At 38.1% G+C, this 15,085-nt stretch overlaps 1 protein-coding gene across 2 annotated transcripts in view; it reads right to left on the bottom strand.

Moving 5' to 3' along the window:
- The window catches only part of LOC116305596 (polycystin-1-like protein 2), a 106,925-nt gene that overhangs the window by 75,337 nt on the left and 16,503 nt on the right, over nucleotides 1-15,085 (bottom strand). Inside the window, exons 1-2 of one of the 2 annotated variants that reach the window (XM_089024409.1) lie at nucleotides 14,435-14,563; nucleotides 11,362-11,534 (exon numbers count right to left, since the gene is read on the bottom strand). In XM_089024409.1, the coding sequence (XP_088880535.1) occupies nucleotides 11,362-11,464 (103 nt within the window). In that variant the 5' untranslated portion in view covers nucleotides 11,465-11,534; nucleotides 14,435-14,563. Of the gene's footprint in view, nucleotides 1-11,361; nucleotides 11,535-14,434; nucleotides 14,564-15,085 lie in introns of those variants that run through there. The other variant, XM_089024410.1, reaches the window with a different exon arrangement.

The raw sequence follows: 15,085 nt of genomic DNA, 5'->3' as shown, positions 1-15,085 counted from the left end.
TGTCGACCGCGTTGTTGAAAACTGTTGAAGAAGCAGCTATCATTACTTCTATTGTTGCGGGTATTGGTTGGGTAGGTAAGAAAGTGCTCAAAGAAGACTTTACTGAAGACCCAAGCAAGAGCTTCGCTAATTTTGCTAAGATGACCGCTGCCGTTGGCGGGGCTATCATGGTAAAGGATTATCTACGGAAGGAAAAGTACCTACCTAATGTATAATGGTTAGCTTAGTCGCAGGTGGAGTCATTACAGCTTTAGCATTTACAGGAGCTAATTATGGCGGTCAATATTTGGATAGATTAGTCAGAGGCGACAAAAGCGGTGCCGCCGAAAGAAAGAGACACGACTTAGCGCTGGAGAAATATCAAAGGGACGTTGCAGCTTGGAATGAAAAAAGACAAGCTTACAGGGATTGGTTGGATAAGAACTACCAAGACAAAATGCAGGCAGACAAGAACTTCGAAAACACAGACTACGCCTTCAAACTTTATGCGCAAGCACACCCCGACTTTAGAATGAAAAAGCCTCAGTTCAAGAATTACTACCAGCCTTCTAAGAAACAAAAAGACAATGAATTGGTCTTTGTAGGAGTCGCAGGGCTGGCCGGAGGCGTGGCTTTGGCGTATCTAATATAATGATCGTCTTTTTGGAAAGCGACAAGAATGACTTTACCACGTATTTGAATCCTCCCATCAAAGCCTGTAAGGTTCGGTTGGTTAGTTGCTCTTTGTATAATTCTTGGTATAATTTAATTAATGGCTTTGTCATCGGAACTTCCGGCACCAAACCAAAAATACCAGATTCCCATTACACCCCAATAACACTGGCTAAGGAGCTAGCGAAGCATGGATACACTCTTACCACAGGATTGCCCCATGAAATGACATTCAAGAAAAATAATGGGAGCGCCAATCTAAAGGACAGTTCATTGGTAGAACTCCTGGGCCTTACTAGTACCACGATAAATAGCGGCAGTACATATGATGTGAAATGGAAAGTCGCATCCTCTTATGAAGTCTATTGCGACTTAGTCCATAGTTACAACAATGGAGAAAAGTCTTCTCTTATGTCCAAGTTTCTGCCAAAAGGTAATCCATTTGACCCAGTAGAATACACTCCCATTTCTTTAAGCTATGACTTGTCTAATTTGGTAGAAAGCATAAACATTACCATTAAAGTGGACGGAAAGACGGTGGATTTTAACGGACGCAAGATCAATCTTGTTTTGGAATTCATATAATGGGCCGCGTAGAGGACAAACTCAAAAGGATTTACTATGGGCCGGAAGGCTATTGGAGAGGAGCGTCAGCTATCAAGAAACTCGCGACCGCGGCCAGGGTATCAGACGAAACAGCTAAGAACTGGTTGAAAAAACAAACCCTCTGGCAGGTTTATCTTCCCGTGCCCAAGTACATTCCCAGGCCCAGCTTTACCGTAAATACCCCCAATGAAGTTCATCAAGCGGATTTGCTTTTCTTGCCGCACGATAAGGTGAGAAAGAAGACCTATAGGTACGCTTTGACTGTAGTCGATATCGCAAGCAGATACAAGGACGCCGAACCCATAACCAGCAAGGATTCTGGGGAAGTCGCAGAAGCCCTAGGTAGGATTTATAAGCGCGTTTTGAAATGGCCCAAGCTGCTGCAAGTGGATGCGGGGACAGAGTTCATGGGCGTCGTTACTAAGACCCTGAAAGACCACGACACTAAGATTAGGAGAGCCGAAGCTGAGTACCACAGGGGTCAGAGCATCGTCGAAAGATTCAATAAGACCCTGGCCGAGCGTCTCTTTGGATACCAGTATTGGAAAGAGCTGGAAGATCCGTCCAAACGCAACAGGGAATGGACTCAGAGGCTCCCCCAGGTCATCGCGGCTTTGAACAACGAGGCGGCCAGGGCTACGGGAATGAAACCCAGGGATGCCATAAAAAAGAAACACGTGGAACACAAGTCCTTCATCAGAAGTTCGAGGGCGGTCTTCCCCCAGGAAAAAAGATTAGGCGATGTCACGGTTCGATATCTCTATGAGCCGGGTGAATTAGAAGGAGGATCCAAAAGAGCTACGGATCCTAATTGGTCTTTGGAAACTTATCAGATCCGAAGTGCGATAGCTAAGAAGGGCCAGCCCATCTTGTATTATCTTCATGATGGTCCCACGCGTGGGTTCGTCAAAGAAGAACTGCTTATCGTGTGATGTCCGAATGCTATCGTATGCACTCCGTCATCACACATCCATCGCTTACCGTCAAATGCAGACAGTGACACCTTCTCCTGCGTGACGTTATGTATCTGATGACCATAGCTGCGCAGGCTGTTCATCTTATGCCGCTGTTCCTTGCGTGTTCGTAATACGTTGAGGTAGGACTCGTGCGTAATGTCCTTCTTAACCACATACTTTTTTACGCCTTTAGCTTTCTTTTCTACGCCGTCTAACTTTAGCACGCTGTACATCTTTGGTTTCAGACCCACGTACTCTACTATGGGTTTTCCTAACATTTCGTCTTTCATCTTCCCAATTACCTTCTTATTCTTCGCAGAGTAAAGGAAGTGCTCCTTCGGGTAACCGCTGGTGTCGTACTCGTCTATGTCGGGGAGGCAGTCTTTGTAAACGTCTTCCGTTTGCACTTCTAGAATTAGGGAGTCGGTGTCTGTGTACAGGAGGCGACAGCGGTCTCCGTACTTTGGCTTAAGCTTATCGTAGTAGAACTCGTACATAAGCAGCTTCGATAGATCCAGCACCGTAAAGCCTGTGTAAACGGGCTTGTTTAGTAAGAGGTTTGCCCTTTTCATGTGAATCACGTAGAAGTTCAGCATTTCTACGTATCTAACGAAGCCTGGCTGTGACACGTATGCTTCTGCTTCCTCTTTGGTGCTGACTATTTTTACGCTTACGCGCTTGCGGATGTTCTCCATTGTCTTTCCGAACACGCTGTTGTTCATCAGTTTAAAGAGGTTTTTCTCGAAGTCATTTTTCGCTGCGGTACGCTTTTGCGTGTTAAAGTCAATGTAGGGGCGCATCCAGGGTTCCTGCGTGAATTTTAGGACTCTGTGGATCTTCTCTACGCGCATTCCGTGTCGCACGTAGAACTGCAGGTTGCGGTAATGTACCACATACTTCTTCTTATCCATCAGGTTCATAGTTAGTTTCCTGTACGGTTTGTAACCAGGGCACATTTGCTTTTGCAGCGGACTTAGCTGCTTAAATGGTATCTCTATCGCTTCTGGTGCTAAGGGGAACTCATTGTGTTCGTCGTGCAGGCGCTCTGGGTACTCCAGATCCACTTCTAAGACGTAACCCTTGTCTTCCTCCTTTCCTACCTGCATGTAGAAGTCTATCGGCTTCACTGGATCCCATTCGAAGTCTCTCACAGGTAGGTACTGTGACATTGCCCAACCATAAAGGTTATTCGCATCCAGGTAGTAAATGTATGTGGTTGGTTTCTCTGGGTCGTGCTCTACTAAGGGGTTGTTTGCGCGGGCGTAACGTCGGCTGGGTCCGCATACGCCGCCACGAATACCGTCTTCCATAAAGCGGTACATGTCGTACTCCGTTAGGAGATCCAACTGCGCATTTGTCTTCTTTAACAAAGCACTCCAGCTGAGCCCAGGAGCCGTGTAGAAATTAGCGGGATCCAATCCGTAATATTCTATAGCCATCTTTCTGAAGCTTTGGAAAACGTCTGCAAGCAGCACTACGTCAGACCTTAGGTAGATGTCGTGGTAGTCCCCCATGTTCTCACAGGAGTACTTTTCCCACACGTCTAACGCATGCTGGTACTCCTCATCCTTTATGCCGGACTCGTTTAGGGTGCTGTAGAAGCGATCTTTGGGTGGTAGGGACTCTTTGAATCGATCCCAGGAATCCATGTATTCGTATGGGTAGACTCCTTTCCTTTCCGCACCATATTGACTGGAAATGGGAAAGTTGGTGTTATACTTTACGAGGTTTGCCAAGGAGTCCGCCATAAACTGCTGCGAATCTAAGAACTTTAGCTTACCCACAGTTACGGACATGTAGCGCTCTTTGTTGTTGGGTATGCACTTTACTTCGGAGCCGTCTGTTCCTTGTAGTAGCAAATGGGAGTCGTACCCGCGGAGGTTGTGAAAGAACACCGGAATCTCCATATCTGGATTTACTTTGAAGTTTATATTGCATTTCCAATGAGCCGCTCCTCTGTATTTACCAGTGATGTGGCAGTGATCCCTAACCTTATCCACATAGAAATCCTCAACAAATGCTTTGTGGCAGTGAATGCAGTGCGTGGAGGGCTTTCCCGGCTTCTCACCTTTCTTAGCATACTTCCCGCATTTAAAATGAGCTTCTCCTAGATACTTTCCATCTTCATCCCACGCTTTCTTGGCTCGTCTTCCAAACTGAAGAAGCGTATGTTGGCAAATGTGGCATTTTTTTGCCTTGTTAAAAGCCTCCTGGTTCTCTTTGGTAAATTCCATCTTCTTTGGACGTCTTAATTGTTCTCTTATCTCCCCCTCCTCTTCTCGCAATGCTTCTAGAAACTCATTAGCTGCGTTCTTACCTCGGTAAATCACAGGAGGGTTTGCTTTACCATCTGATCTGACTACTATGTAACCAAAGGAGCAGATCTCGTGTAATCCTACCTTATTCGTGGCGCCACGTTTCTGCTCTTCCTTAGTTATCAACGCTTCGAAGTCTGCATATATCACGTAAGGCACTTGCATCTGCTTTTGATGGTCTGCGTATGAAAGCTCTTTGTTGGTGGGCATCTGGATCCGTTGCGCCACTTCTTCGACTCCGCGGCAGATCTCATCGTGTTTCTTTAGGGCATTTAAGGATGTAAATGACAGCAAGCAGCAGTCGCAGAAGTACTTTTTACCTTTGTGCTTAGTATGTCTGTAGAATAGTCTGCTAATGTGTTTAACCCATGAGTAGTGTCCGCCGTGGTAGAATAAATGTACGCGCTCTCCTTTACTTTTTGACAGAACTAACGGTACTATCGTCTGCTCTCTGACTCCGTAAACGTTAATTGCTAGATCGTTCATTTCCTCAAATATGGGGATGTCTATCAACTGCATGGGAAATTCCACACCATCCCACTCTAAATCATCTGTGGGATACTTACTTGTCCTACAGGGATCCTTCTCTGCTGGATACAGTGCAGACCTGATTGCCCACATAAAGCATCGATTGTCTTCATTCTTCACGTTTACAATAGCCTTCTTCCTTTCTACCCACGTTGGTAGCGGTACGTAACTCCCCCCTCGTATGGGTACGTACCTGGCCATACTTATCTCTATTCCTTCAACCTCCTCTACTGTCCAACCCGATCCTTCTTTCGTGTAGTTAGACAGCGACTCCATTATTGCTTCTAAGGCTTCACTGAGTGACCTATCCAGATTCGTGGATTCTAATATCACTAACGACTTTGATCGCAACATTGCTGTCGTCATTACCTCGTCTTTTGACAAACTTACTTCTACCATTATGCTCGCTTTCAGGGCTCCTAATTCTTCTATACCTTTTCGGAGAGTCCTTTTAACCTTCCTTTCTGACTGACGCCAAAACTGTCTAACGTCAATCTCACCGTTACCGGGTATTGACACCGTGCTGAAGTTGCTTTGGGATTCCATCTATATAATAGGAAATATTTTATACCTAATACCAAGCACTTTTTAAGTCGTCGTAGTCGTACTCACAGTCCTGACAATGCCAAAACAATTTAACCTTAGTCTCAAACTTCTTACCACATCCACAATCATAACTGCTCATACACTTCGTCTTCATTTTCAAATGCTTTTTCAAATCCGCTTCCTTCTTAAAAGTTCTCTTACAATCTTCGCACTCCATATATAGACTAACATATTTGCGCTGTTGCCCCCAACCACACTTGGAGTGGGTTGTTTCCGTAGGTGGATTTTTGACACGGGTCTTGCCCGTGTTGAGATTGCGCTGGAACCCCCATTCCCTATACTACTTCATCATCATCATCATCATCATTATTATTATTATTATTATTATTATATGTGGAATACAGAAGACGTGGGTTCGATTCCCGCCAAGGGCATTGGATATTTTTTTCTTATTCTCTCAATGTATTAAGAATTAAGTGACACCAATTCTACCTAGTCATTACCTTTCATGAGAAGCACTCCCTCACATAACAATCACCGATACCATGACTGAGCCGCATTGCAATTGGTCTAGTTGGTATCTTATACTTGACGTAATGATTCTGTACTAGACACCGTTCAAGGGCCGAGCACGTGTGGGAACCATTTAGTAGCCGTTGCGCATGCGCACACGACATCTTTACTTTCTTACGATATGCGATTCCGGTTTCCATTGTAAAAAATTGCCCATACATTTGGAATATTTGCTCGTTTCGGTCTTTTTCCTCTCTTTCCAAAGCGAAAGGTTGTTCTTAAAAGTAAAGTTATATAGCACAAGTAAACTGCGTGACAAAACATCCTAAATGACCCGTAAATCTTCTGTTCTTTTGCTAACTAGTAGTTAGCGTGTTTCAGCCGAGGCTACGAAACCTAAGGAACCATAAGATGCGAATGTATAGGCTAACAGATAGTATGAGCTTATAAAATCAGCAAAAATACGTTTCTTAATTTTAACAAATTGCTATGAATTATATACCAAAATGGTCAGGAAAGTTCGGGATTGTCAAATCCACTTCTGTTTTTTTCTTTTTTTCTTTTTATTTATTTATTTATTTTTCTTTGAAAGGTTCTGTTTTATAGCAAGACGATTTTCTAGCTTGACCCCGGTTATGTCATGCATTTTCTCTTGTAAAATACGTCCAATAGCGACATTCAACTCAAAAAGTGCGGTAGTTTTTTAAAAAATAGAATTCAATCTAAACCATATAATACAGTCCGTGACTAGTTGAATTAACTGAATCCACTTCTGCTTTTTTTTTTTTTTTCTTTTTTTTTTGCCTAGATAGTCATTATCAAGATCAAAATAAACCGTGTTTTTGAGACATAATTTGTATGGGCTCACATGAGGGGGCTTGAAATCGTAGCTGACCAAATGTTAACATATTTTTTCTGATGATTTTTGCTTTAATTTTCCTCCAGCCTCACCCACCCCTCCTCTCAAGGCATACATAATGAGCAATCCTTTAATGTGTATTATTTATTGATAGTTTTTTTCAACAACAAAGCAAAGATAACCGCTACAAGCCATTGGTGCTGATGTTGAACGTCGGATGCCGGAATTTATTATTGTGTGTATTTTCCTCCATTTGATGTCAAAACATAATCCTTAAAGTAGACGATTCATTCCACTTAAAGTTTATTTTGATTTCGTGTGGTGTTGAGGTTCGAATAGATTATATCAATGGTTATGGTGCTTTAGTTTGGCTAAACATGATTCATTATGCAAATTGGACTCGTACAAAAGAACGAATCGATCGTTATTGAACGGATTTCGAGAATGATCTTGTGTAGTTTATGGATCAACAAGCAGATGGGAGATGAATTGGCAGCTATTTTCAACACTCTTAAAACAGACTCGATCTATTGGGCAAGAACGGGAATGAATTAATAATAAGAGCACCGTATTGTTTTTCTTGTACGAGATGAAAACTATATTCTCAACATTGTGTCGGGGTGATTATGGAGCCGTGAAAATTAAAATAATTGTCATAAGCTTTCTCGTTTCCATTGACTACAACCTTTATCGTTTCGATTTATTTAGTAATTTACCCACTATTAAAAGATGACGCTAAGCTTGGATGTGAGAAACCTTTTCTTTTTTAGAGTAATGATCATGAGTTCTTAATCACTAACTGATTTGGTAATGTAAAACTTTGAATCGCATTTCATTTTTTTGGTAGCTTTTTTTTTTTTAATTTAATTTTTTTTTTAATAGCATTTTTTTACATTTAAGAACTTTTATCTCTCTCAGGGCATGACAATTTTTAGATTAGAATGAAAATAATAAAAAATAATAATAATAAAATAGAAATAAAAATAGATCAATCGTTTCAGTTCAAAAAAATATTTGTAATTCTTAACGGTTTCTCGAGGTAAACTTAATCTGAATCAAAGTCAAGCAAATATGGTATATTTGATTTTAATGAGAAAGGAAAACCATTCAAACGAAACCATAGCAATACCATTCTACAGTATATTGTGAAGCCCAAAATGCTTTTATTTTTCCCAGAAGAAGGCTCATTTCAAAACGAATGTTTTTCTTTGGACTATAGTTAAAAAACATGTACAAATAACCCTGAGTGCAAATATCCTGCGATATTTGTACTTGTTCCAGGCTTTCTCCTACTTAGTATAGTTGGATAATAATCGTAATCCACTATAACCACTAGCCTAAAGTGTTCCATTCTAGTCTGCTCGGAGAATAAAATCTTACCAAATGAAGCGGTCACAATCTTTCATCGACCTGCATCATCACTTAGATAACAAGCTAAGAGGTTGAATCTATATATATAGTAAAGAATTACATAGATAAATATATAGACGGGAAAAGTGCAGATGAATTACCTTGATCAGCTGATCGTGTTCCTTGGGCCACCATTGGTATACTTGCAATTACAACAACAGCCACTCGAAGTAAATATGAAATCATCTCCACGAGAGAAGTTTTGTTTTCTAGACGTGAATCTCAAAGGACTCAATGGATAAATCCGCGTGGTAAATTACCGACCCGATGTACTATACAACGGTAATCCAATGCTTCTTAAAACATCTGTGCCCTTAAAAACTATTTTCAAAATGTCAAAATCAAACGTTCAAGCAGATGATATAGGAATTTGAGCTTTCAATTTTATTCATTCGTTAAGTAGCCTGTTATATGATTCTCGCTGAAAAACAAATCACAATTAAACGATGTGAGGGAATTGTTGCCACGACTACGCTTAAACCAAACAACCGAGCCCGTTCCATTATTTCATACAGTTTTATTACGTAGTCTCAATATTAGGAAAATGCTTTTGGAGCCTTCCAGAATCCGATCAATGCCAAACTTGGCTTGAACCATTGTTTCTTGGCAATTAAAAAAGTTCATTGAATTCGTTTTCACACAGCGGTACGGCAACTCTGAAGTTTCTGGGGTTTCTTACCGCTTTATTGAAACACAGTTTAATCAATCTAATCCCATTCATGACCATCAATATGGCTCGAATATAGAGAGCTGTTTCTTTGCTTTTTTTGTTTCAGTTTTGTTTCTTTGTTTGTCTTTTGTTTTGTTTTGTTTGTTTTGTTTTGTTTTGTTTTGTTTTGTTTTGTTTTGTTTTGTCTTGTCTTGTTTTGATTTGCTTTGTTTTGTTTTTGTTTTTTGTTTTTGTTTTTGTTTTTTACTGTTTGTTTTATTGTTTTTTTTTTGTTGGTTTTTTTGTTGGTTTTGTTGTTTTTTTGTGTGGTTTTTTTCTTTTTCTTTTTTGTTTTTTTCCTTGTTTTTTGTTTGTTTGTTTTATGAACAATCAAAGAACTGGGAATGTCCTTCAAGCTGGAAAATCGGTGTAGTACTTGAAATAAATATATGGATAAAAATAAATTATACAAAGTGTCATCTGTTCACATCATAAAGGGAGCAAGATTGAGTTGCCTTCTATGTCTAACTAGCCTGCGCTTTAATTATAATTTCTGAATGCCATTGCTTTTGGTCAAGGGTTCTGCCTAGCTAGTAAAAAATATAGTGGCAACTAAATTTTGCAATATATTACCAGAATACCTGAACCCGTTGATTGACACTAGTGTCTGAAACGTCAGTAAGTTTTTTCATCTTTTTACTTTTTGTCATTACTGTTTCAATAGAAACGCCGACGTTGTTCACAGTAGTTTTTAGCTAGTTATTTCTTCTTGATTGACACTATTGATTGTTTTCCGGTGCGTAACAAGAAATTAATAGATTTTTTCTGAGGTCATTGGTGTTATTGTGCTTATGTTGTTTTAGTTTCAAAACAATCCATTAGTTTTGATAAAACTATGGTAACACTAACCGGACGGAAGCCCTAATAAATGCTAATGTAAGAAATTATTGATATAAGCTAAGAGCTAAAAAAACTCAGTTCGAGGGATGTTTTTTTTCTCACTAGTCTGCGCAGCATTTCGCGGACGATCAGAAAAAAATATTTGAACTAAGCTTCATTTATGGATCCTAAGCAACAAAACAAAAGCACTAAGACAAAAAAGAAACTTAGTCTTGTCGCTAAACCATGGCAATAAAATGAAATAATCTTAGCTGATTTTGCCAATTACCAAAACACTCTGCGAAGTATACACAACTTCGATAGGAAGTAAGAGAAAAATTATGTTGCACTATTCGTAGTCTATATCGAAAAAAATGTTAAATGGATCCTGTTGTTACATCACCGATGAATAAACATTTTAAAATGTTTTCATGACAGGGATTTTGTCAGGGCTTGCAAATGGAAACTCTTTCCTTTATAGTTAGGTGGTAAATATGACGAAAGAAGAAGCATTATATTGTTGACCAGCAAACCAATATTTCAATAAAACACTACATGGCAGATTTTGCATGGGGAGCAGTTTACCTCATAGTGAAACGGTAATGAGATTCGTGGGATTCACTCATCTGGTTGGTAACAAACAATATTGAAACTCTATACTTAAGCGAATCATTGTCTGACCTGCGTCGTTACCAAATAATCCTCATTTTCGTTCTGAGCCTCTTCCATTAGGTTGTAATCAAAAACAAGTATCAAATAAACTAATTATTGTTATTGTTATACAATGCGAGTCGTATGCAAAAAGAAAGCGAGTTAAAACGATCGCTAAACAATTATATCCAAGTTTGTGAATTATTTGAAAAAAAAAAATTTTTTTCATTATAATTATTGCAGAAACATATTCCATATCTCACTTAAATGATAATGGATACCATTCCGGCAGCCTTATGCCGGCGAGAAACACTTTTTTTTCCCGATAACTGATCGTTTGTATAATTAATTTACCAATGAAAGCTTGAAGATAATTGAAAATGACGCGTCTTAAACTGTTAAAGTAGCAAGCAGAGTGGCCCTCAATAATCATGGGGTTAGGATTCAAGTTCCCCTCCGCCGGAATCCCAGCCCCACGATTATCGAGGACCGCTACGTCGCAGGACAGAGTTATTTTTTCATGGGATTAAAACTGAAGCAGCTGAACCTGGATCAGCTGTCATTACTATGACAAATCGTAGCTATGTAAAGATTGGAATTTCGTTGTATAATATGAAACCGAAGTTGTTTACTAGCTTTTTTATTTGTTCTTAGTATTGGCAGGATAACAACTGAGCTATATTTGCAAATATAGATGATCAAAAAAAGCGACTAAAATATAGACGGAAAAAGCTCCTAAACGGAAATTGAGGAAAGTCCATGTTGTCATCATTTAATACGAAAAGACAGAATACTCACCCATTCCGCTTTGTCGAGGACCCGAACGCATCCCGCCCGTTGAACGTCTAACCAGCAGCAGCAGCAGCAGGACCAAGTGCAAGAGTCTTACATTGTTAAGCATAGCTATAAAGGATGATCCGTGTAGCCCAACTGAACTCCAATGTTCTGAGATGTACCGTTGCCTTCATTTCCTTTTAAGTAACCAAAAGAAAAGTTTGTGATTTTTTCCGAAGAAACAAATGACATCAGTGGTCTATAGTAAAAGTGTGCTTGATTTGCAGGTGCATTCACTAAAGGAGTGCATTATAACTTTATATTTAAGACATATGTATTTGAGTTTAACAATTGATTTTTAGTAAATAAATGGATAGACAGAATAAATGGAAGCTAGATGTGTCAAATGAAAACACGAAGAAAAAACCTCTTAGTGTTCGAGGAACAGGATTCTCGTTTCCGGAACTCTAATAATACATATTATCATAAACACACTGAATTTGAATTCTGCTGGTGTATTATACGACCATATTTCAAGTGCAATTACAGAGCGATAATATCCTTCGTAGCACAAGGTATGTCTTATTTTAACTTATTATTGTTTATAGGTGATCTGACGGAAATCGATTAGCCAATCAGATTATTATTGCGAATCGCGTTTGCTGAAAAAGAATCAATCCCGATAGACCTTTGCGCGCCTCGAGAAGCAGGGGAAAAAACAAGACATGTGTGGATCGGTAATAATCAAGAACATAACACATTTAAGAATAGCACGTAAATACAACACATTTTTAAATCAAAAAAAGGTTTATTATTATTTAAAATATCAATATACGTACATACACGCTACTACTAAATAGTAGTTTGAGCATATTGTCACGTTTTCAATCATTTTCGAAACAAAATACTTTGTAAGATTAACATTGTTACCTATACGAATTACAAAAAAAAAAAAAAAAAAAAAAAAAAAAAAAAACCAGATAAACACTTAAAATAAGCTTTTCTTGTAAAAACTTTTTTTGTACGTAACTATGACTTCTTTTCACCAATATTTCGCATTAAATTTCAAGAGAATGCATATTCAAATACACCTTTAAAAAATGGATGTAATTAACAGATCAAAAACAGTTTTCCGTGTTTGATACTCTGATCAAAACACGCGGGATGTTGAAAGAAAGAAAGAAAGAAAGAAAGAAAGAAAGAAAGAAAGAAAGAAAGAAAGAAAGAAAGAAAAGAAGAGAGATGAGAGAGAGAGAGAGAAAAGAAAGAAAGAAGAAGAAAAAATAAAGAAAAAAAAGAAAAAAAGAAGAAGAAAAGGAAACCCCTCAACGAATCACATCGCTACCTCTCCGTACACAAGAATACTCCCTCCCACTCCTTACATCCTTCTCATTCCCTCCTTCATCCTTCCATCCGTAACCGTCCCTCCTTCAAGAGAATGACCCCCCAAGAAATGTTGAATGCATTGTTGATTTGACCACGTGAAAACCTCTTTCTCTGATTGGTCGAAAGAACAACAACATATCCTTACTATCAAATTGAAGGTATCGTCAGAAATCCCATAATTTCTGTCGTTGTTCTTTTCTTTTCAACGTGCCCAACGTTGAAGACTTCCACAAACGTTTCTCAATCCGATTTCTTTTCACACATTTCTGTGTATATCATAAGCGTCATTTAAAATGAAAAATGAATAAACCACATACTTCAAGCGTGTTGATTCGGTTGATTCGCTTCACAACCACTGCTGCATATTTAGCTCTAAAGAAACTATAAAAATCACGTGCTGTTGAGAAAGTAGAATTGGATTCAAGTAAAATATATCGCTGGACTTGACAATTCCACAATGCAATGCACTACAATGCGAAGTAGAGCTAGTGCTTTGATTAGTAAGCTTATACAAAACGCACAAAACAAGTAATCAAAGACATTAAACTAAGTTCTCGTATGCTTTTGGAAAACCAATGAGATAAATATAGATCTAGTGCAAGAATTGATCTGTTATGGTTTATTTTAGACACCATTGTGTGCATCGTCTACAATGTTTGCGAATTCAGTTTGGTCATATTTAAAATAAATACTATATTTTAAACTGTTTGTCACCAAGAAGTTTTTTGCTTGCATTAAATCGTCCAAGAACTCTCTAAACAATGCTGTTATTTTAATTTGGAGAACAAGCTTGCTCGTTGCTACAACTATAGCTCTATAACTAGCACTTGCTAGTGGTATGATTAAGGTAAAACAGTTGCAATGTGCTAAGACTATATACCAGATTAAAATCATGGCCGCAATTTGAATAAATATTGTTCTGGATAAAGTCATACAAATGAGTTTATTTTATTTTATTTTATTTTATTTTTGTGTAGGCCACATGTTGTTGATATGAAAACATTGGTTGAATAACGCAACGGGGGGTGCCATTTCAATATTTTTACTAGATTATATTCATATCTATATATATATTTTGAACAGTTTATCACTATTTTTTAAATTTTGCACCATTCATTGAGCTTAATTTTTAATTAAAACGCCCATAACACCGTGCCAGTAAAATAGTATATAGAAAGGAAAATGAAACAGAACAGGTAGCCATTTTTCAACATTTATTATTTTATCCATAAGCCAAAAAACAACAGGTATTAGCATATATTCACCTCTGAATCGAATTCCGTTGGTTGTTCTGATCTGCATGATGATATATCATGTTATTTAAAGGGGCGTTGATCCACCTTGAACTGAAACATTTTTCCTTTCAACATCAGCGTTAATTTTATAGAGCTTATGAGCTTAGGCTTAATAATATAAACAAAATAAATAATTTTAAATCGGGATTGCGTGTGCGTGTGTGCAGAGCTATCATCGTAAAGCCTCATACTAATTAAAGGGGTAAAATTTCGATAATGGAAGATATTTGTTACTTCATCCTTAAAATTACTTTCGGTTATAGTAAAACTGTATTTCATCTAACTACAAATATTGGACGCAAAAGTTCGTATTTTCATTGGCATCGTCATCAAACATAATCAAAGCATAACATGGACTATATGTCCATCACTCTATAAGATACAAGATGACTTTCTTAGACAGTAGTCAAACTAACCTCATTGGAGTAAAGCTGAACAGTGCTGCATTAGAAGCATTTGCACTCATGCTATTCAGTCCAGGATTGATAATGAGTATCTCTGCAGTAAATGGGATCCGTTTAGATTTTTCGCGGGCCGTTTCTTTATTGAGATTGGTTGTTAATTATTGATTGAAATCATGTGAATGACACCTGCAATGCACGGTGCAGTTAAAAAATATTTGATCTTCAAAAGTTGCGTATTTTATTGTTTTCACGCTTATTGTAACAACAAAAGCAACAACAACAACGACAACAACAGTTATTTATTTGTGTTTTTCAAAATAATAAGAAAATATAAAAGATACTGATTATTTCAATTTGAAGTAGTAAAATATATTGATGTACTTTAAATAGTTTGCTAAACTTTAAATTTAGTTGCTAAACGTTTTGAGTTGATAAGAAAATGGAGTTTATCCTTTTCACCTACGAGTTCAAATTGTTTGTTTGTTATAGTGTTGATATTTTGTTGTAATTCATTTCGTTTGTTTGAGTAGGAGGGACACTAAAAGCAAGTGTTTTTTTAAATCTTCAACTCCAAGTTAATTTCTCCCCCTTCCAATTTCTTAATAAGTAGGGTTACTATTCTGAGTTTTGTTAGTGCTATTTTAATTTTGATATTGTAATGTT

The sequence above is a fragment of the Actinia tenebrosa genome, unplaced genomic scaffold (assembly GCF_029948245.1).
Source record: "Actinia tenebrosa isolate PJP-AT-01 unplaced genomic scaffold, QUT_ActTen_1.0 PGA_scaffold8__29_contigs__length_14323225, whole genome shotgun sequence".
NCBI classification, from domain to species: domain Eukaryota; kingdom Metazoa; phylum Cnidaria; class Anthozoa; order Actiniaria; family Actiniidae; genus Actinia; species Actinia tenebrosa.
The sequence above is the reverse complement of the archived record's forward strand: the minus strand, read 5'-3'. Positions and strand labels throughout refer to the sequence as shown.